Source organism: Rana temporaria, chromosome 10, assembly GCF_905171775.1.
Source record: "Rana temporaria chromosome 10, aRanTem1.1, whole genome shotgun sequence".
Taxonomy (NCBI): Eukaryota; Metazoa; Chordata; class Amphibia; order Anura; family Ranidae; genus Rana; species Rana temporaria.
Genome location: NC_053498.1, coordinates 99588406 through 99611189, shown reverse-complemented (window position 1 = coordinate 99611189; position 22784 = coordinate 99588406). Strand labels below are relative to the sequence as shown.

Genomic DNA, 22784 nt, shown 5'->3' with positions numbered 1-22784 from the left:
CAGGCCCAATACAGTGAGATTGGTACAAACATCCATTTGGTGCTGGACCCTGCATATATAGAACCCCACACAGTAATGACTGACCAATGTGTTTCCAGTAGGATGCTGTACAGGTCCAGGGCAGGGGACCCCAAAAAGGGAGATTGAGTCCCTGAATGTCTCCTTATGCCCCGTACACACGCTCAGGATTTCCGACAGGAAAAAGTCAGTCGGGAATCCCAATGGGAAAAAGGAGAGCTGGTTCTCTTTTTTTTGCCGGCTGGTTTGGCAGTTTCCCATTGGAAAGACTGCGAGGGAGCATACACACGGCCGGGATTCCCGGCCAAAAGCTCTCCTCGCAGCCGGTCGTGTGTACGGGGCATTAGACACTGCCCACCAGGTTGGATCTTGGTCTTCCCAGACAGATCTTGCACTGAGATTGGTAAGTCCCTGAAAGCCAATTTTGGCATTGTTAATTTTTTGGTGCTTTTTTATTTTTCTGTGCCTTTTCCCCTTACTCCCATTTGGAGGCAATTGTTATTGAGCTTGTGTATTCACTGTTTATCTGGCTAGGGCTGGCTACAGTACATGTCCTCCATGGTACATGTCCTCACCATGGCGCCCATGGTAAGAATGCCGGCGCCATGGTGAGGAGGGGGAGAGGAGCGGGGCTTCATACGCCCACATCGCTGGACCGTGGGACAGGTGAGTGTCTGATTATTAAAAATCAGCAGCTACACTTTTTGTAGCTGCTGAATTAAAAAAATAAAATTGGCAGAACTCCGCTTTAAGCCGACTCTAAGATACTTAAAGTAAGGTGACCAGATTTTTTAAATGAAATCCGGGGACATATTTTTTCTTTACTAGTAATGGCAACAATCAGCGACTCTCTGCCCATTCGCCGCCCGCCTCACTGCCTCTCAAGTCTTACTCTTCGGGCCCCGGCTACTACTGGATGGGGAGCGGAGGAAGATTACTCTGCCAGGGAAGGCAAGGAGATAGGCAGGTGGCTGGCCAGGATTTGAGCCAAGGCAGAAGAACATGCGAGCGGAGCTGAATGGGCATGCGCCCGAAACTGAAGAAATATTCCCTCCGCTCCGACCAGCACATGACCATCAGAAAGGGGCACAGATACAACCCCCCTATGCTAGTAGGCACGGCGGAGCGGGGGTGTGTAATTCTATTTTTTTTATTTTAATTCTGCACTGACTTTCTTTGAAATTGCCCCTGCCCCCTATTAAATCCAATCTGGGGACAAAACCAGGGACAGACTTGGCGCGGGGACAGTGTCCTCAATCAGGGGGCTGTCCCCTAAAACTGGGGATGTCTGGTCACTCTAACTTAAAGGGGAAAACACTCTCTTACCAATTCTGGCCATGGCCGTCTTGAGTAAGGGCAAATGATTTGTGTAGCATTTACCTCCTGGAATCCATCTGCCCTTAGCTCAAGCATGCAGGCAGGAGAGTTATTATTATTTAGGGAGAAGGGGAGGGGGAGAAAACCTTTCCTCCCCTCCAGAAGACTCCTGGGAAGTATGACATCATTTGCCTAAGCCTGAAAACCAGGAAATGCCTGAAGAAATGTAAAAAAAAATGAAAAACTTTAAACAAGTAAATATGATATACTTTCTTATCTATTTACCAATTCTAGCAGCGTGAGGATTACAAATAATCAATGTTGATTTGCATACAAATTGAAACTCTAATGCCACGTACACACCATCACTTTATGTGATGAAAAAAAACGACACTTTCTGTGAAGTAAAAAATGACGTTTTTGAAAGTTCAATTTTCAAAGACGAAGTTGCCTACACACCATCGTTTTTCTCACAATGATCTTGCAAAGTGAGGTTACGTTCCACCACGTTTTACCATTGAAGCTCGCTTCATAAGTAGCTTCTGGGCATGCGTGGATGCAAAAACGTCTTAGAAAACAACGTTTTTTGCTACACACGGTCAATTTCTGTGAAGTAAAAAGTGCACTTTTGAAAAACGACACATAAAATTGAAGCATGCTTGAATTTTTTTTGGTCGTTTTTTACAAGACATAAAACGACGTTTTCCCCCACACACGGTCAATTAAAGTGACGTTTTTAAAAACGTCATTTTTTTTCATCACATAAAGTGATGGTGTGTACGCGGCATTAAGGTTTGACCTCATATTATATGGTTTTGGTAAATCTGAAGGAAAAAATCTACAGAAAATTGTGTGTGCAAAACTGTCCCCTAGACTAAATGAGCAGTCAAACCTTGCAGTGCTGGCACAGCTTCACTGCAAGGGATCATTTTTAAAGTGGTGTTCACACCCATGCGTTCAGGTTTACACTACCAGCGCCCGAAAAATGCTGGTAAAGCGCCGCTAAAACTAGCAGCAATTTACCAGCGTTTTCCCGGCTTGTTTAACCCCTGCTAGCGGTCGAATAAAGGGTTAAAATCGGGAACAACACGCCGCTGCCGAGGCGCTTTGCAGGCGATTTAGTGGCACTGCCCATTGATTTCAATGGGAAGGGGCGCTTTAGGAGCGGTGTATACACCACTAAAGCATCTCAAAGAAGCTGCTTGCAGGACTTTTTTTTGGACATCCTGCCAGCGCAGCGCCCCAGTGTGAAAGCACTTGGGCTTTCACACTGGGATTGCAGATGATGCTTTTCTCAGGTGCTTTATAGGCGCTATTTTTTGCGATAAAGCGCACCAAAAACGGCTCCAGTGTGAAAGGGGTCTAAAGCTGGGAACACACTATCTTCGCATTCTGCTCCTCACAGGGGTCCGGTGGGTCCTCGTTCACCATTTTAGGTCCGATTTCAACCTGAATTTTTGGCTGGATTCGGACCTGAAACGAACCAAAAGACACACAGTACCCTTGTGCACATTCACACCGGAGATATGTGAACCAGCTCCATATAGAGCCGGTCAAAATCTCCTGCTTTTGCGATTTGAATGCGGAGAACCGCATCCAATTCACAGTAGTGTGAACCCAGCCTAAATGCTCATGCAAACTGATTGCAAAGTGTATGTTAAGTTAACGATTTCAGCTGAACTCGCACGATTTCAAACCATCATTTCAGTGCGACTTTGGGGGCTATTAAAATCGTCCCCTAAGTCAAAAAAAGTAGTGCAGGAACTACTTTTGGAAATCGGTGCGGCGTCGCAAAGTTGGTGTCGCACCGATTCAGACGGTGCCATTGGCTAAATCTTTTCTATGTCCCCTAGACCTAAAAAAGTAATTATCCTTGCAGTGCTGGCGCAGACCCACTGCAAGAGATATAGGCCCGGATTCACAGAGAGTGGGCGCACATTACGCCGCCGTAGCGCAAAAAAGATACGCTACGCCGACGCAGCGCAGAGAGGCAAGTATGGAATTCACAAAGCCATTGCTCCCAAAACTGCGCTGGGTTTCTCAGGCGTAAGCCGGCGTAGGTGGAAGTGGGCGTGAGCCATGCAAATGAGGCGGGACCCCATGCAAATGATGGGCTGAGTGTCAGACAGATACTTATAACAAACGGAGCATGCGCTGTCCCGTGGACGCATGCCCGTGCACATGCTCAGAATCACGTCGGAACAACTGCCTAAGATACGTCGGATCACTGCCTACGGCGTAAACGTAACCTACGCCCAGCCAGACACACGTCCAACGTAAAATACGCCGACTTGTGTTCCCTGGTGCAGCCCTTTGCATGGATGCTGCTGAGTTACACCTCCTTTATGGGGCATAACTTTACGACGGACGTATGACTTTACGCGCACTGCGTCGGGCACACGTACGTTCGTGAATCGCTGTATCTCCCTCATTTGCATATTTGAATAGAAAATCAATGGGAGCGCCACATGCGTCCAGCGTAAATATGCGCCCACTCTACGCCGGTCTAGGCAAGTTACGTCGGTGGGATGAAGCCTGTTTTTAGGCGTATCTTAGTTTGTGAGTCCGGCGCACAGATACGACAGCACATATTTGCATTTACGCGGCGAATCTGGAGATACGTCGGCGCAAGTGCTTTGTGAATCCGGGCCAATATTTACACTTCTTGGAGGAGAGCTGGTATTCAATACCTGCTGACAATGCGTGAGAATGCATGTTACATGCGTTTGATACGCTGCCATTGACATCTGTGGGCCTCCCAGTGCACTAAAATGTAGAAAAAAAATCTATCTTTACTATGGAGAACAATGATGCATACATGTTGTAAAGCATTCATTAAAACGCATGGGTCCTTGGACTTTGCAGATAGAGCATTCACAGTACACACCTGCTGCAGTTCCACTGACAGCCCCCAGCCTGTGCGCAGGTTTGGGTTTTGCGCTTTGATGAGATCTCTCTTTGATAGGTAAACACCGGCTTCTACTGTGCAGGTGAGAAGCATTAATTCATTTCTAAGCTGTGTCTGCCTGGGAATGTATTCAGCCGTGCAGCCCTTTGTTTACAGCAAACACTGGCATGTTTCTGCCATCTCTGCCATGACTTGAGATGAATGCAGTCAAGCGGCTGCTGATTGGCGGGAGCCCCTGGTATCTCTGCATCACGCTCACTACCTGTGCTATTGCTGCATTGTGTCAGAGCTGTTGCAGCCATAGATGCAGAGCTCAGTACCATTAATCCCCTGCTGAGCAACCGCAGAGAGACACGAGCACTACGGACTGCAAAAGAAGCAGATTCTGCGCTGTGAAATCCACACCTCAAAATAAGGATGACTCAGGGGCCCATCTGTTCTGCCTCACCTGATTTTATGTCAATAGAGATGAAAGAAAACTGTTTGCAATTTGCTGTAAATTGGGCCAAATCTGATCTACAACAGATGAATTGTGACATACTGTTTCAATCAGTCATGTAAGGACTGTGGTCTAAGCTGCAACTAGCCCCAAATGCCACCCTTATTCCATAAGTGACACAGTGGCGCTGCTTTATGTGTCCCTGGAATTGGTCATATGATACCACGGGGTTGGTTGGTTCGTTTAGTAAAACTGGATAGTGCAAAGCTCTGCATCGAAACCAATCAGCTTCCAGGTTTTTTTGTTTTGTTAAGGGCCCTTTCACACTAGCGGACCGTATGTCCGCATTTTCATCCGTCCGTTTGCTGATGAAAACGGGACATACATGGGTCCCTATGTGATTACGGGTGTCAGCGGATGACCATCCGCTGACACCCGTAATTTGTCCGCCTCCGCAAAGATCCGCATTTGCAGACGGAAGAAATCCTATTTTTCTTTCGTCTGCCGGATCGGATGAACACGGACATATGGTCTGTGTTCGTCCGATCCCCCATAGGGGAGAGCAGAGGAAAGACAGGGCAGTCCCTGCACAGTGTGCAGGGACCGCCCTGTCAGCTGCCAGCTCAGCGGGGATTTTACGGAGGATCCACGCTGAGCAAAGCGGACACACGGAGCGGATCATTACTGATCCGCTCTGTGTGAAAGGGCCCTAAAGCTTAACTGAACAAGCTAAAGTTAGAAGCTGATTGGCTGCCAATGTTAGGGGTGCAACGGATCAAAAAACTCACGGTTCGGATCGTTCCTCGGATCAGGGTCACAGATCGGATCATTTTTCGGATCACCACCATATATAGTCCCTACTAAGACGTACGCCAGTCAGATCTAGCCCAGCTTCAGGCGTATCTTGTTTTGTGGATACAAAACGAAGGTACGCCGGAGCAACCTAGCAGTTACGTGGCGTATCAAAAGATACGCCAGCGTAACTGCTTCGTAGATCTGGCCCACAGTGTGTGTATGGGCATATCTATTCCGCAGTGGTTACTGGGAAGCTTTCAAACTGACCCGCAGGTACAGAGAAGTGCACCTGTGGGTTACCTGCATTGAGCCATAGACTGTTATTACCTGCAAGTTTGATGTGCTGAGAGTAGAGCGGGCTCTATAGAGCTGAGTGGGCTGCCATTCACCCACTTCACTCATTGGTTACCAAGTCACTTAAGTGGCCCTTGCTCTTCAAAAGGTTGGACACCCCTGTTATAGACAATAATGTGGAGGGAGAAAAAGAAGACTGATTAGGACAGTAAAGGGGGAACTGATTGGGGGAGGGGGGGGATTAAAGAGAGGAATGCTGGGGGCACAAAAAGGGGGAAATTAATAAAGAGCAGTGAAGGGGGGAACTGATGGGAGCATAAAATGGGTGAATGATGGAGGCAGTAATGGGGAAATCAGTGAAAGACAGTAAAGGGGGAATTGATAAGGGGTTAGTAAAGAAGGAACTAGTGAGGGCAAGAAAAGGGAATAACTGATGTGGGAAAGTAAAAGGGGAACTGACGAGAGTAGTAAAGTAAAGAACTGATGTGCGGCAGTAAAGCATCATTTATGAGGGGTTCACCATGCTGTCTTGGGGAGAGAACGTCCTGTTGGAGGGGGAAAAGGTGCTGCAACTCTACATTATTGTGGTCTGGTAAGTATGATGCTATCTACTATTTTTATTTTACTCCCAGGAAATTGCATGTTCACCTGGTGAAGTGATTTATGCACAACCAAGCAGAACAGATTTTTCATTATTTGCTGATCTATAATAATAATTGTGTATCCTTAGTTACTAACTTGGTGTTTTCCCCTGTTCTATTCCTATTTTTACAGGTACCATGTTCACTATGTCATCCCTTACGATGGAGACCAGTCAGTGGTGGACTCATCACAGAATTACTTTGTCACTGACAATGTAACTAAGCAGGAGATTGACCTGATGCTGGGACTGTTGTTGGGATTTTGTATAAGCTGGTTCTTGGTCTGGATGGATGGGGTTCTGCATTATGCTGTCAGAGCATGGCGGACCAGTAGGAGATACGGTAAGTCTGTGGCTCACCAGCTTTTACCAGTATATAAATGTATACTATCTTGTAAGGGTCGTAAAATGTATTCTGTACCTGTTGTATACATCTTGTCACAAAATGTCTAGTTCCTCCAATTGAACCATATACAGTATATTGCATGGATTCTAGCAAACGTTATTACAGATGCTTACCTTCATTTGGATTGCAGGTAGTGATTCCGATACGCTTTTAGAAGTGAGTACTAAGTGGGAGGGTCTGTCTACCTTAATTGCATGATCAGTGCTGTAAAAGGAAACATTACACTTACATTACACTTACAAGTAAATGTTTCAACTTTGGGCTAGATTCAGCATTGATTTACGCCGGCGTATCTATAGATACGCCGCGTAAATTCAAAGCTGCGCCGGCATATCTTCTTTCTGTATTCAGAAAGCAAGATACACCGATATTAGCCTAAGATCCGACTGGCGTAAGTCTCTTACGCCGTCGTATCTTAGGGTGCATATTTACGCTGGCCGCTAGGTGGCACTTCCGTCGTTTTCCACGTAGAATATGCAAATGACCTAGATACGTCGATTCACAAATTTACGTACGCCCGGCGCTATTTTTTTACGTCGTTTACGTTAGGCTTTTTCGGCTAAGGTTGCTCCTGCTATTATGAGGCGTACGCAATGTTAAGTATGGACGTTGTTCCCGCGTCAAATTTTGAATTTTTTACGTCGTTTGCGTAAGTCGTTCGTGAATAGGGCTGAACGTAATTTACGTTCACGTCGAAACAAATGACGACCTTGCGGCGTACTTTGGAGTAATGCACACTGGGAAATTCCACGGACAGCGCAATCACGTCGGGCCATTATCCATTTACATAAAACACACCCCCCTCATACTCATTTGAATTAGGCGCGCTTACGCCGGCTCCATTTACGCTACGCCACCGCAACTTACGGAGCAAGTGCTCTGTGAATACTGCACTTGCCCGTGTAAGTTGCGGCGGCGTAGCGTAAATAACATACGCTACGCCCGCAAAAACTTACGGCGGGCTACTTGAATCTAGACCCTTCTCTTTAAAGGAACCTATTCCTGAGGGCTGAGGCCCCTTTCACAATTATACGACTTGTCCTACGATTTGTGATGGCAAAGTAGCATGACAAGTCGTTCCAAATGATTTCCAATGACAACCATTCATATTAGTACGACTTCAAGTCATTCCGACTTCAAAGTAGTCCCTGAACTACTTTGGTCCGATTTTTAAACAGGCATTCCCTGAAATTACGGCCACAAAATTGTGGTAAAATTGCGCGACTTTGAAGTCGCAGTAGTGTGAAAGGGGCTTTAGAGAAACATTGAGCCTACAATTGCTGACTTCTAGCTGGCTGGCTGTCATTTTGACATTCTTGCGTCAATGATTTATGTCACTAATACAGAATATATTGAAGCTAGTGCATCAGACAATAACCAAACCACTAGCCATAGGTGTGCGCAGCCCATTGCATTAGGGTTTGTACCCCAAAGCTCAAACACATATTCCTGTGTATGTGTATGTATACTGATGGTGTCATTAGAGCAGTGGACGGTGTCAGTAGGGTAGAAATTGGTGTCAGTAGGGTAGTGGATGGCGTCAGTAGTTTTTATTTTTATTATTTTATTTTATTTTGTATTCTTTTTTACAATTTCTTTTTTTTTTACCATTTTTTAAAAATAGGGGGAATGTGTGGCACATGGGGTGATTAGGGTGTGCCCAGGCACACCTGGCACACCGTGTGCGCACAATAGCACTTTCAGATAAAGGACAACATTGACAGCCCCAATATTTTTGGGATCAGTTAATCGCTACAAGCTAGTGACAACCAAATCATGAACCCATGTGTTGTTTTCAAGTATCAGTGTTGTAGATTCTAATAAAAACTACCATAAATCACAATATTTAAATACAATCTTATTTTATTGAAAGAAACAAGGTGGAATATGCAGTCAGCATAGAAAATATCACCAATAGTAGTAATTAAGGACAATACAACATATGTATAGGGAGGTTACAAAAATATAGTATTGTATCATATTCATTATATGTATCAGAAAATCGCAGTTAGAGCAACAAATTGAGGCAAAACATTGAGAAATACAAGACCCTCCCATTTCAAATGAGAATATTATCTGTAAACATTGGGGTGGATTCAGCTACGAATTGCGCCCTCTTACGGAGGCGCAGCGTACCGTTTTAACACTGCGCCTCCGTAAATTACCTGCGCTACGCTTCATTCATGAAGCAGTAGCTACGTAATTTGCGTGGGCGCTCGTTAAAACTGCCCGGCGTAAGGGCGCGTAATTTAAATGATCCCGTAGGGGGCGTGGATCATTTAAATTAGGCGCGTTCCCGCGCCGAGCGTAGTGCGCATGCTCCGTCGGGAAACTTTCCCGACGTGCATTGCGGTAAATGACGTCGCAAGGACGTCACTTGCTTCAAAGTGAACGTGAATGGCGTCCAGCGCCATTCACGATTCACTTACGCAAACGACGTAATTTTCAAATTTCGCGACGCGGGAACGACGGGTATACTTAGCATTGGCTGCGGCTGCTAATAGCAGGAGCAGCCTTACGCGGAACCCGACGAACGCAAACGACGTAAAATGCGTACGTAGGGCGCGCGTACGGTTGTAAATCGGCGTTAGTATGCAATTTGCATACTCTACGCTGACCACTACGGGAACGCCACCTAGCGGCCATCGTAAGAATGCAGCCTAAGATACGACGGCATAAGAGCCTTATGCCAGTCATATCTTAGGCTGCAGTCGGCGTAACGAGCTTTCTGAATACAGAAAAGTCGTTACGCCGGCGCAACTAAGCAATTGCGCTGCGTAACTATGGTTACGCAGACGCAATTGCTTACTGAATCTACCCCATTATGTATTACTACATCCAAACGTATTCTAAAAACATGTTATGCTGTAGAGACGTTAGTTGTAAGAATCCTATTTTGTATTAGGAGTAAGTGTTTAATGGATTCTGAGGGGTACATTTAAACATAGAGGAGGAGGTGTAAAGATAAAGCAGAGGAAGCAGAAAGATAAGGAATAGAAATCGCTCCAATATGGTCATGGGGGTGGTGTTGCCTAGGCCGCCTTCTGCCCAGGAAATGAAGTCCGATGAGTATCGGAACATGGACCATGAAGTCCAAGTGATAGAGAACTGTTCGTGTTTATTAGATTCCTCAGCCAACAGACGTTTAAGATCCCTTATATGGTCCACTTCAGTAGCCCACTCCCTCAGGGAAGGAACAATCATCGATCCCCAGTAACGTGGAATCACTATTCTGGCCGCGGCCAAAAACTGATGCAATACATCTTTTTTAATGGACTTTAACATTTGTGGGAGCATGGATAAAAGAGTTCCCTTAGGTGTAGGAGAGAGAATGGTCGCCATGATTTTGCAGTATAGTTGGAAAATCTGTTGCCAGAACTTCTGTATGGGAGGGCAATCCCACCAAACGTGGAACATGGTACCCCTGGAGCTTAGACACCACCAGCAGGTATCGGGTGTTGTTGAATTGATGTGATGCATGGTCAAAGGGCATCTATACCATCTCGTCACCACTTTGCACCATATTTTTAAATCTTCCGCTTTCACTAGAATAATATCTGGTGAGCCTGCCATGAAGGTCCATGATCAAGCACTTCCTGCTATATGGAAACAACTGTCTCCTAGTTGTGCTCCTATATTGTGTCCTGTACTGATGTAACAGACAGCAGAAGGACCCACAGGGCCATATTCTCGTAGACAGGCTTAAAAATGCGGCGGCGTAACGTATCTCATTTACGTTACGTCGCAGCAAGTTTTACGGGCAAGTGCTTGATTCACAAAACACTTGCCTGTAAAGTTGCGGCGGCGTAGCGTAAATCCCCCGGCGCAAGCCCGCCTAATTCAAATGATCCGGGTAGGGGGCGTGGATCATTTAAATTAGGCGCGTTCCCGCGCCGAACGTACTGCGCATGCGCTGTCCCTAAAATTTCCCGACGTGCATTGCGCTAAATGACGTCGCAAGGACGTCATTGGTTTCGACGTGAACATAAATGGCGTCCAGCCCTATTCACGGACGACTTACACAAACAACGTAAATTTTTAAATTTTGACGCGGGAACGACGGCCATATTTAACATTGGCTGCGCCTCATATAGCAGGGGCAACTTTACGCGTCGCAAATCTTACGTAAACGTCGTAACTTTACTGCGTCTTTCGGGCGTACGTTCGGGAATTCGCGTATTTTGCTAATTTGCATACTCGATCGGGAAAAGACGTCGGCGACACCTAGCAGCGAAAAAAATAATTGCATTTAAGATCTGACAGCGTAAGAGCCTTACGCCTGTCGGATCTAATGGTTATCTATGCGTAACTGATTCTATGAATCAGGCGCATAGATACAACGGGCGGACTCAGAGATACGACAGCGTATCAGATGATACGCCGGTGTATCTCTTTTGAGAATCTGGCCCACAGTGTCTAGCAGTGAATATACTGTATAACACATGGCAGTGTTGGATAGCAGTCCTAACTCTAAAATTTAAAGTCTGCTCAATGGAAGCACATGTATGCTGATGGATAGATGAAGGCTTACGCACGTATTTGCAAATGCGTGCAACTAAACCCCTGTTTTTAACGCACTGTTAGACAGGTGAATTTGGTTGGTTGCTGATTGGTTGGTAAGTTAAGCTTGGTTACTCTGTGTGTTTGTTGACATGCGTCCGCCCTTCCAGTGCTCCTTGCTGTGAAGACCAGTTATAGGTAGGGGCAGTGACAGTTGTTTTTTGGATAGCAGTGGTGCCTAGAGCGGTCACAGAGGTTTCCAATGAAGACTTCACATGGGTGTTCCACCACACATTATGCAGGCATGGTCCACCATCAGGAAACCCTCCTAAAAAGAGAAGTTTTTACAATTGTTTAATTATACTTACCTAGGTGGATGCAGCATTGATCCAATGTTACATCTGTCCCCTGCTGGCTCTAAGACGATCAAACACTGCTAACTACTCAGTTTTTTCTGCCACTCTGAGCAGAGAGCCGTGACTTTCAGCCACCACTGTCTGCTTTGTAGCGCTCACTGGAGTGCCGGGCTAGGAAGGGGAGAGAGTTACTGGCTCAGTCTCCCCATGGCACAACTAAGAGGCTGAGCCAGGTGCCAGTCCAGGCTCCTGGGTGGATCCCGACATATGGCCGCAATCTTTCTCGAGCCTAAACCGACTCTGTGGCGTCAATGGGCTTTAGCATGCTGTCGGCTGAAAATGGGTCACAGGAGCACAGAAGGAACTGCACTACTGTGATCCACAGGAGAAGTACAGCTAAATGAGCTTTGACTGTGCTTCTCCTTTAAAAGATGCACCACAGTCATTGCTGGAGTGCATTTAGACAGGAAGGGATTGCAAAGAGGCTGCAGGAGGTCAGCAGCACTGAGATGCAACAACAAAGGATAGAAAAAGGTTTAAAGTAGAGCTGTAGACAAAACTTTTTTTTTCATTTTGGATTTAGTAAGGAAGCGTTATAAATCCTGTAAGGTTTATTTTTGCCATCTTTGTCTAATTGGAGAGATTTCCCTTCACTTCCTGTCCCATAGCCAAATGGGAAGTGAGAGGAAATCTCTGCAAATTAAGGAAATTCCTTGGGGACCTTCTGTTCACCAGAACTAGTGTCCTCATTGGAAGATTTCCCCTCTATTACTTTTCTGGGGACAACCCAAATTTGGGGATTTTCTTTTACTTTCTTTTTTTTTATTATCAACATTTTTATAAATTTTTCAACAACAATTCCATTTAACAATATATTACATATCAAAAACATTATAATAATGTAAACATCATTATCTATATCCTATACACCCCCCTCCCAAAAAGAAAAGAAAGAAGAAAAAAGACAAAGGAAATTGTCCCCCTCACCCCCACTTATTCCCGTGACTCTCTCCCAGCCCCCCTATAGAAAAAATAAACAAAAAGGGTCGGGGGGTAGGGAAAAAAAATATTTTTCCTTTCCCTTTTAGTTCTCCTTTTACTTTCACTTTCAATGATTTGCTAAACAGGACAAATAGAGGGCATGAATCTCCCTCCCGGGGACAAACACAGAAATAAAACTGACAGGGGCTCTAATCCATATCTACTCTATACAAAATGAAAAGTTTTGCCTTTAGTTATATTTTAAATACAAGTATTTTGTGGGGGGAAAAAACAATTATAACCAATTCTTTCACAAACCGAATGCCTTTTAGTTAGGCTTTAAATCTGCTTTGCACTTGAGCTATTGAGGTCAGTAAACAAAGTTTTTTTTTGTATCAAAGCAGCAAAGCCGAGCCTAAAAATTACAAAAAGAAGCCTAAGGGGCAGATCCACAGAGCAAGTACGCCGGCGTATCTACTGATACGCCGGCGTACTTTCAAATTTCCCACGTCGTATCTTTAGTTTGAATCCTCAAACCAAGATACGACGGCATCTGGGTAAGATCCGACAGGCGTACGGCTTCGTACGCCTTCGGATCTTAGATGCAATACTTTGGCGCCCGCTGGGTGGAGTTTGCGTCGTTTTCCACGTCGGGTATGCAAATTAGCGATTTACGACGATCCACGAACGTACGCGCGGCCGTCGCATTTTCTAACGTCGTCTGTAGTCGGCTTTTTCCGGCGTATAGTTAGAACTGGTATTTTGCAGCGTATAGATAGACTTGCCATGTTAAGTATGGCCGTCGTTCCTGCGTCGAAATTTGAAATTTTTATTTTTTTTGCGTAAGTCGTCCGTGAATAGGGATGGACGTAACTCACGTCTAAGTTAAAAAAATGACGTCCTAGCGACGTCATTTAGCGCAATGCACGGCGGGAAATTACAAAACAGAGCATGCACAGTACGTTCGGCATGGGAACACGCCTAATTTAAATGATACACGCCCCATTTGAATTAGGCGGGCTTGCGCCAGACGCATTTACACTACGCCGCCGCAAGTTTACAGGCAAGTGCTTTGTGAATCAAGCACTTGCGCTGAAAACTTGCGGAGGTGTAACGTAAATGATATAAGTTACGCCGCCGCAATTATATGTGAATCTGGCCCATTATTTTTACCTGACCATTAAAAATAAAAACCAAATTACATGCAAAACCACTCTACATTCCCTATAAACAGCTGTATCAAGCTGAGACCAGGTAATTAAAACAAAACAAAAGACAAATATGAACATTTCATAATTTAACTTGAACAACTACAATACCTACCATTAAATAGTCAGATTTGTGCACTGAGTACATGTATTGCATATGCTGAATGATGTTTAGTTCCCCTTAAAATACTGCACAAAATGTTATCAACAAAACAATGTATGCTTTGGATACTCTAGTGTTAATGTTTATATAAATGTGTTTTTCTTGTCATATCAAGAAAGAGAAGTGAAATCCAGAATGACTAGCCTTCCTCTAGCTATCTAGGGGCTCCAGGACTAAGTTCCATACTGACATGGAAAAGATGACAAGACCTAGAAGGCAGAGGGAAGATTTTCAGAGTTTCTGAGTGCAGGGCATTCTTTATTGAAATGGATAGGAAATGCTCAAAATTAAAATAAATATAAAAGCAGACAGCTCCCAACTTACATTCTGAATTCTTGCAACATGATTGGTGACATAAAAGGAGAAGCCTAGACAAAAGAGAATCATTACTTTTATCTATTGCCTAAATATATGCAATAAGCAGTGGCGGCCCGTCCATAGGGGGCGCCCGGGCGCCGCCCCCCCTCCCCAGTCAGAAGAAAAAAAAAAAAAAAAAAAAAAAATTATTTAAACCTGTGCCTTTAAAAAAAAAAAAAATCCTAAAAAGGTCCTTATGTGCACTGTGTCCGCGCGCCGGGCGCCGGGGACAGTGCGGTAGGAGTAGCGCCACGTCTGTGCAATCACGGGATTGCAGACGTGGCGCTACATTGGCAGCCAAAATATGCCATTGTGGCGCTTCCCAGCGCGCCATATGCTTCCGGCGCGATTGACAGTAGTATTGTCATTGGCGGGCGGGTGCATACACTTTCTATGTGCACCCGCCCGTCTCTGTGCTAGTTCCGACGTCACTGGACAAACAGGAAGTGACGTCGGCACTATCCAGCTCAGTGCGCCCGTTCGTGGAACAGGTAAGCTGCATTCCATGTCTTCCCCTCACCCCAGTTTGTACTGTACTGTTCTGTGCTTCGGCGGCAGCAGCAACAGCATCGGCGGCCGGCACACCCCCCCACCCGCTTATTGAGACTTCAACATGCCGTCAGGAAGCACCACCCCCCCCTCCCGCTGGTTGAAAACTTTTTTTAAATGTCTGCCGTCAGGAAGCACCCCCTATTATTGTTTTTTTTTTAAATGCACATTCACTGCCTGATCCCCACCCATCCACCTCGGAGCCTTTTATTGTAGTTAGACTGCTGGGACTTTTAGTTCTCCATCTTCTCCTGGGGCTAATGGAGAAGATGGAGATTGGAGAACTACAAGTCCCAGCAGGTTATACATACAATAAGGCTCTGAGGTGGATGGCATGCACCTGAGCCCAGGAGAAGATGGGGAACTACAAGTCCCAGCAGGTTATAATATAAGGCTCCTAGGTGGATGGGTGTCTTATATTATAACCTGCTGGGACTTGTAGTTCCCCATCTTCTCCTGGGCTCAGGTGCATGCCATCCACACCCATCCACCTCAGAGCCTTATTGTATGTATAACCTGCTGGGACTCGTAGTTCATCTTCTCCTGGGGCTCAGGTGCATGCGATCCACCATCTATGGGACTACAAGTCCCAGCAGTGAGAAAAACTGGACAAAGATGGTGGATTGCATGCACCTGAGCCCCAGGAGACGATGGAGAACTACAAGTCCCAGCAGGTTATAATATAAAGCTCCGAGGTGGATGGATGACTGGACAGTGACACAGTGGGGACAATTGGCACAGCGGCATGAATGGGCACAGTGGTGACAATTGGCACAGTGGCTGCGTTTGGCATGGCACAGTGGTGACAATTGATGGCACAGTGACCACAATTGATGGCATGGAACAGTGGCTGCATTTGATGGCATAGCACAGTGGCTGCAATTCATGGCATGGCACAGTGGTGACAATTGATGGCACAGTGACCACAATTGATGGCATGGAACAGTGGCTGCATTTGATGGCATGGCACAGTGGCTGCATTTCATGGCATGGCACAGTGGTGACAATTGATGGCACAGTGACCACAATTGATGGCATGGCACAGTGGCTGCATTTGATGGCATGGCACAGTGGTGATAATTGATGGCACAGTGGCTGCATTTGATGGCATGGTACAGTGGTGACAATTGATGGCACAGTGGCTGCGTTTGATGGCATGGTACAGTGGTGACAATTGATGGCACAGTGGCTGCGTTTGATGACATGGCACAGTGGCTGCGTTTGATGGCATGGCACAGTGGTGCGAATTTTTTTTTTCTTTGTTTGCGCCCCCCCAAAATTTTTGAGCACCAGCCGCCACTGGCAATAAGTAATGCTAAGGGACTACTTACTGCACAATAATGTATGTCTTTTCATGCATTATTGTACAATAAGGTAAGACAACCCATTCATTTTAATGGGCTTCCAATGCAGCACTTTGCAGGTTTTATTAGACCTGAAGCATTTTTAGCCGTTGCCATAACAACAGGAGGCGGCTTCAGAAGTGCCCACCCCATTGCTATGGCAACCACTGATCACCAATTTGGAAATGAACTTTAATCCATAAAAGCACATTCCAGCCTGTCTTGCAGTACCGAAGAGGTTCAAGCGGAGTTCCACCCAAAAATTGAACTTTTTAGAGGGTTCTAGCTCCCACTTCCTCCCCGGGCACCGCGGCACCTGAAGGAAGTTCACCTCTCCCCCTCCCTCTCAGCAATCATCTGGGATAAGTTACAGGTCCCAGATGATTGCTCGGACAGTCACAGTGTGCAGCCCAGTGGCGGCTGGTGCTCAACATTTTTGGGGGGCCGCAAACGGAAAAAAATAAAAAAAATTGCAGCCTAACTGTGCCTATCAAATGCAGCCTCTGTGCCCATCAAAATGCAGCCACTGGGCCCATCAAATGCAGCCACTGTGCCATCAATTGTCACCACTGTGCCATGCCATCAAACGCAGCCACTGTCCCATGCCATCAAACGCAGTCACTGTGCCATGCCATCAAACAAAGCCACTGTGCCATCAATTGTCACCACTGTGGCATGCCATCAAGAACAGTCACTGTGCCATCAATTTTCACCACTGTGCCATGCCATCAAACACAGCCACTGTGCCATCAATTGTCACCACTGTACCATGCCATCAAACGCAGCCACTGTGCCATGCCATCAAACGCAGTCACTGTGCCATGCTATCAAACACAGCCACTGTGCCATCAATTGTCACCACTGTGCCATGCCATCAAACACAGCCACTGTGCCATCAAGTGTGTGCCATGCCATCAAATGCAGCCACTGTGCCATCAATTGTCACCACTGTGCCATGCCATCAAATGCAGCCACTGTGCCATCAATTGTCACCACTGTGCCATGCCATCAAACACAGCCACTGTGCCAATTGTCACCACTGTGCCCTTTGTCGCCACTGTGCCCTTTAATTGTCGCCACTGTGCCCTTTAATTGTCGCCACTGTGCCCATTGTCGCCACTGTGCCCATTGATGCCACTGTGCCCATTGATGCCACTGTGCCCATTGTCGCCACTGTGCCCATTGATACCACTGTGCCCATTGTCACCGCTGTGCCCTGTATAATGCCCCTCCCCCCGTCCGGCACTTACCTTTCTGGGGGTCAGCTATCCTCCTTCCACGTCCCTCGATGTCTTCTCCCGCCCTCGATGACGCTTCAGCCAATCAGGTTACCGGTAACCAGACGCCTGTCAGTCTTATGTAAGGAACGCACCCCCCGTATGTCCCTTAGATAAGTTTCCGGAAGCCGCCGGCTCTGATAGGCACTTCCGCACAGCCAACCAGCTGCCGTTATTCAGGTGGCCGGTGCTCACCATCCGGCCATCTGAATAGTCGGCGGCAGTGGCCAGCAACAATAACATAGATTCATGCAATGCATGAATCTATGTTATTGTAATCAGTGGCGGTGCGAGAGTCAGAGGGGGCGGCGCTCCAGCCCCCTCTATAGACGCACCGCCACTGGCGCAGCGCGTCACACGCATTCGCAGTGCGTGACCGGATGTGAAGCCACACCTGGGCGCCCACAGTGACAATGCCGTGGAGAGGAGGGGAGACAAGCGGGGCTTCGTTCCCCCGCATCGCTGGACCGTGGGACAGGTAAGTGTCCGATTATTAAAAGTCAGCAGCTGCAGTGTTTGTAGCTGCTGACTTTTAATATTTTTTTTTTTAAGGAACTCCGCTTTAAGTTCCCATAATGTGCATTTTCTGCAATGAGTTTTTATTTTTATTCTTTTTTTATATGGGTTTCCTCTGTCTATGAATGTGCACATACCTGTATAGGTCATTAAATGATAAATGTATAAGGACAGGGACATATATGTACTCTGTAATTCACCAAGGAATGTATCATTGCGTTATAAATGAATAAAAGAAGGAAGACATGCATGCACACATCTCTAATGTCTGACTGCTCTTCAGTATAGAGATGTAAGCAGTATATTAACAGAGGAACAGGCACTCATCATTCCATTTGTCACCGTGGTCCCTTGTGTCCAAGCCAGCTAAATTAAATTAATCTAGATTGGCCATAATGACTTAAAACTGCTCTTTCTCGTTTTGTCATTATTTGGTTATTCCCACCCCGATGTTTATTTTGTTCCAAGCAGTTTATACTAATGTTCTGAACACTGGATTGTTCCGATTCTGTCCAAAATTACATAGGGGGTCATTTTTAATCCTAGCACAGGGGAACAGCGCTGCAAATCCTGTCCCTAAATCCAGCACCTTCGTGTTGATACTTATTTAGCCTTATTAGAGAGAATTGGTTTATTGTCAATTTGACTTTTTTATGTTTACAAATTAAAAAATATTGTTTTATATAATTATCCTATTTAACAACACAAGGTGCTGGATGAAAACCAGCAGGTTCATGCAAGGGCTTATCCACTACAGCTCCGGTTTTATCTCCTTCACGACCAGGTCATTTTTTGCTATTCAGTACTGCGCTATTTTAATAGGTAATTGTGCAACCATGCAACGCTGTACACAAATTAAATTTAAATAATTGTTATCATACAAATAGAGCTTTTTTTTGGTGGTATTTGAGCACCACTGGGTTTTTTACGATATAAATTAAAAAAAAACTATATTTGTTTTACTTTCTGCTATAAAACATACCTAATAATAAAAAAAAATCGAATTTCTTCAAAAATTTGGACCAAAATGCTAAATGTCTTTGGTAAAAAAAACACAAATTACAATAAGCATATATATATATTAATTGGTTTGCTTGAAAGTTATAGCATCTACAAACAATGTATATATATATATATATATATATATATATATATATATATATATATATATATATATATATATATATATATATATATCCAAGCCGTTCTGGCTGGGGGTTAGTCAGCATGTGAACATTTTTTTCAAAAAACTATTTAAAAACCTATATGTATTTTTCTACATATTTTTGGTAAAGAAAAAATCGCAATAAGCGCATATTGATTGCTTTGCACAAAAGTTATAGGCCCAGATTCTCAAAGGGCTTACGACGGCGCAACGCCATGTACGCCCTCGTAAGTCCTAATCTGGGCCGTCGTATCTATGCGACTGATTTTTAGAATCAGTTACGCATAGATATCCATTAGATCCGACAGGCGTAAGTCTCTTACGCCGTCGGATCTTAAATGCAATTTATTTTTTGTCCGCTAGGTGTCGCTTCCGTCGTTTTCCCCGTCGAGTATGCAAATTAGCTAGATACGCGAATTCCCGAACGTACGCGCGGCCGACGCAGTAAAGTTACGACGTTTACGTTAGGCTTGTCCCGGCGTAAAGTTGCCCCTGGGTACATGAGGCACAACCAATGTTAAGTATGGCCGTCGTTCCCGCGTTGAAATTTATAAATTCACGTCGTTTGCGTAAGTCGTCCGTGAATGGTGCTGGACGTAATTTACGTCCCCGTCAAAACCAATGACGTCCTTGCGACGTCATTTAGAGCAATGCATGCTGGGATATTTTAGGGACGGCGCATGCGCAGTTCATTCGGCGCGGGGATGCGCTTCATTTAAATGAAACACGCCCCCTATCTGCCGAATTTGAATTCCGCCGGGTGATTACGTTACGCCGCCGCAACTTTACACGCAAGTGCTTTGTGAATAAAGCACTTGCCTGAAAAACTTGCGGCGGCGTAGCGTAAATCAGATACGTTACGCCCGCCCAGTTTTACGCCATTCTACGAGAATCTGGGCCATAGCGTCTACAAAATAGGGGATAGATTTATGGCATTTTTATTATTATTATTTTTTTTTTTTACTAGTAATGGTGGCAATCTGAGATTCTTATCAGGACTGCAATATTGCGGCAGAAAAATTGTACACTTTTAACACATTTTTGGGACCATTGACATTTATAGAGCGATCAGTGCTTTAAAAATGCACTGATTACTGTATAAATGTCACCGGCAGGGAAGGGGTTAACACTAGGGGTGATCAAGGAGTTAAATGGGACTGTCTAGGAGGAGAGACAGATCGGTGTTCATATTTAGTATGAACACACAAACTGTCTCTACTGCCCTGAAAGAACCGGGATTTGTGTGTTTACACACAGATCCCGGTTCTGGCACTATCACGAGCGATCGAGGGAGCCCGGCGGTCATCACGCCCTCCGGGCACTCACATTGACTCCGGGCGCACGCTGTGGGCGCAAGCGCACGCCCCTAGTGGGCAAAAGAAAAAGCGTCATAAGATAACGTTGATTTGCCCAGCCGGCCGGTCGGCAAGTGGTTAAAAGTCAGCAGCTACTAAAAGTGTAGCTGCTGACTTTTAATAAACAGACACTCACCTGTTCCACGGTCGAGCGATGCGGCCACCTGGAGCCTCGCTCCTTTCCCCCCTCCTTTCCGTGGCGCTGTCATAGCAACTGTGGGCACTCGGTTAATGACAGCTTGCGGCTTCACGGCCAGGCACACACTTCGCATGTGCTCTGCTATTGGCCAGGCAATCTTCTGGGACCTGTGACGTGTCCCGGAAGATTGCAGGGAGGGGCTGCCTAGGGGGAGAGGAGGAGTCACCTAGGTGGCCGAGAAGCGAGAGGAGGAAGTGGGAGTCCCTTTAAAAAGAAGGTACCCAATCCCCCCACAAACAAAATTACATGCTTAAGTGCTTGAAATCAATGGGAAAGCGCGGTAATAACGCCCACACCGCGGGCGGTATTAACCCTTTTTCGGCCGCTAGCGGGGATTAAAACCTCACCGCTAGCGCCCGAATATCGCTGTAAATACGACGGTATAGCCGCGCTACAAATAGCGCGGCTATACCGTCATCGTGGCTGCACGCCTCAATGTGAAAGCAGCCTAACTTGCCAGAAACGGTATTGCTATGGCAGGAGCACCAGGTATTCGTTTAATGAAGGCCACCGATTTAAAAAGATTAAAAACAACTTTTTTAAATCCTATCAACTTGTCAAATCTTATATGAGATTTTATGATTGGCCTTGGATCTATTTTAATACCGGACGAGGCAGAAACAACATATGGCTGTGACAGAATATAGGAAGATCTTTACAAATGAGCAGATGTGGGGGTAATAAAAAATGGGGTTAAAAGTAGAGATAGCTGGTTAGGGATTGATGATTTTAATGAGAATTTTGACATGGAAACTGACAATAGGTGCAATTATAGGACACTTGTTACCTTTTTTATTTTTTTTCTAAATTCCATTAAAAGTCTATTAGTTTCTCATTAGCTTTTCCGTGAGGCTGCTCTAGAGAATTGCAGTGCAGACAGGTGTCTGTGGTGAGCGGAGACGGACCCATATCTGCCACTAGCTGAAAATAGCTCCTATGTGTTACAGAAGTGTTCTCAATTCTCCAGACTGTGATTGCAGTGCATGGATTGTGCTGATAGGAGGAGCTCTGGGTGCACAGCAGTACAATCACTATGCGGGTCAGCCACATACAGACTGCTCCTATGGCAGCCTTTCACATTTTACCTAGGAATAATTTTGACAAGACACTTGAGTGCAGAGAGATTTCGGAGCATCACCTTGAGATCTGCTTTTGGGATTTTGGATTTTTGTTGGATGAATGTCCTACTTCTAAATGACTGCTAAAATGTGAAATGGCTCGGCTGTAAGCCATCTATGTCCCTGATGTCCAACAACCAGCCCAGGCCTTTGGCGCAATGTGCAGCCTTCGGGGGCCCCTACAGACAGTAGTCTGTGTTTATCTTACTCAGTTCAGTGAAGGAAAAATATCCTGTTTGTTTTTTTTTCTGTGCTATCCATCCCTTTACTTTCTTTCACTGATCTGAAAATATTAAGTCATTTTTAAAGGGGTTGTAAAGGTAAATGTTTTTTCACCTTAATGCATCCTATGCATTAAAGCGGAGGTTCACCCTCAAAATGAAGTTTTCAGCATTGCTAGCTTTAACCCTATTTACGGATGATAGTGTTGAAATTTTTTTTTTAAATGCTCCCTTACCTCTTATCTCCTCTACTTCCTGGTTTTCAGCCCAGCGGGGAGTGGGCGTGTCGCTATATTCCCCGACGGCTCTTTGCATTCTGGGAGCTGACTGTGTGTTCTCCTGTGAGTGACGTGCAGGCCATCTCAAATAGCTAGGCGCCGTAGTCTCGCGCTAGCTAGGCTGTCATGTGACGCGGGAAGCGGGTCACATGACTCGCAAAGCACGTCATATGATGAGGGAGGGCGGATACATCTTCCCCTATTATAATTATCAAAGCGGGGCGTGTCCTTTTCAGGACGCCGCCGGCCGTTGTGATAGCAACTCTGCAGTGTTGACGGCGCGGCTCGCCGCCGACACTGCGCATGCGCGGGATTACGCGGTGAATGCTGGGAGATCAGCATTCGCCGCATCCCGGAAGAAAGAACAGGAGGGCTTCAGAG

General features: G+C 45.7%; 1 protein-coding gene across 2 annotated transcripts in view; it reads left to right on the top strand.

The window, feature by feature from the left end:
* TMEM240 (transmembrane protein 240) overlaps positions 1 to 22784 on the top strand; it is a 97510-nt gene that overhangs the window by 47247 nt on the left and 27479 nt on the right. For both annotated transcript variants that reach the window (XM_040325806.1, XM_040325807.1), the window contains exon 3: positions 6546 to 6754. In XM_040325806.1, the coding sequence (XP_040181740.1) occupies positions 6546 to 6754 (209 nt within the window). The remainder of the gene's footprint in view (positions 1 to 6545; positions 6755 to 22784) is intronic.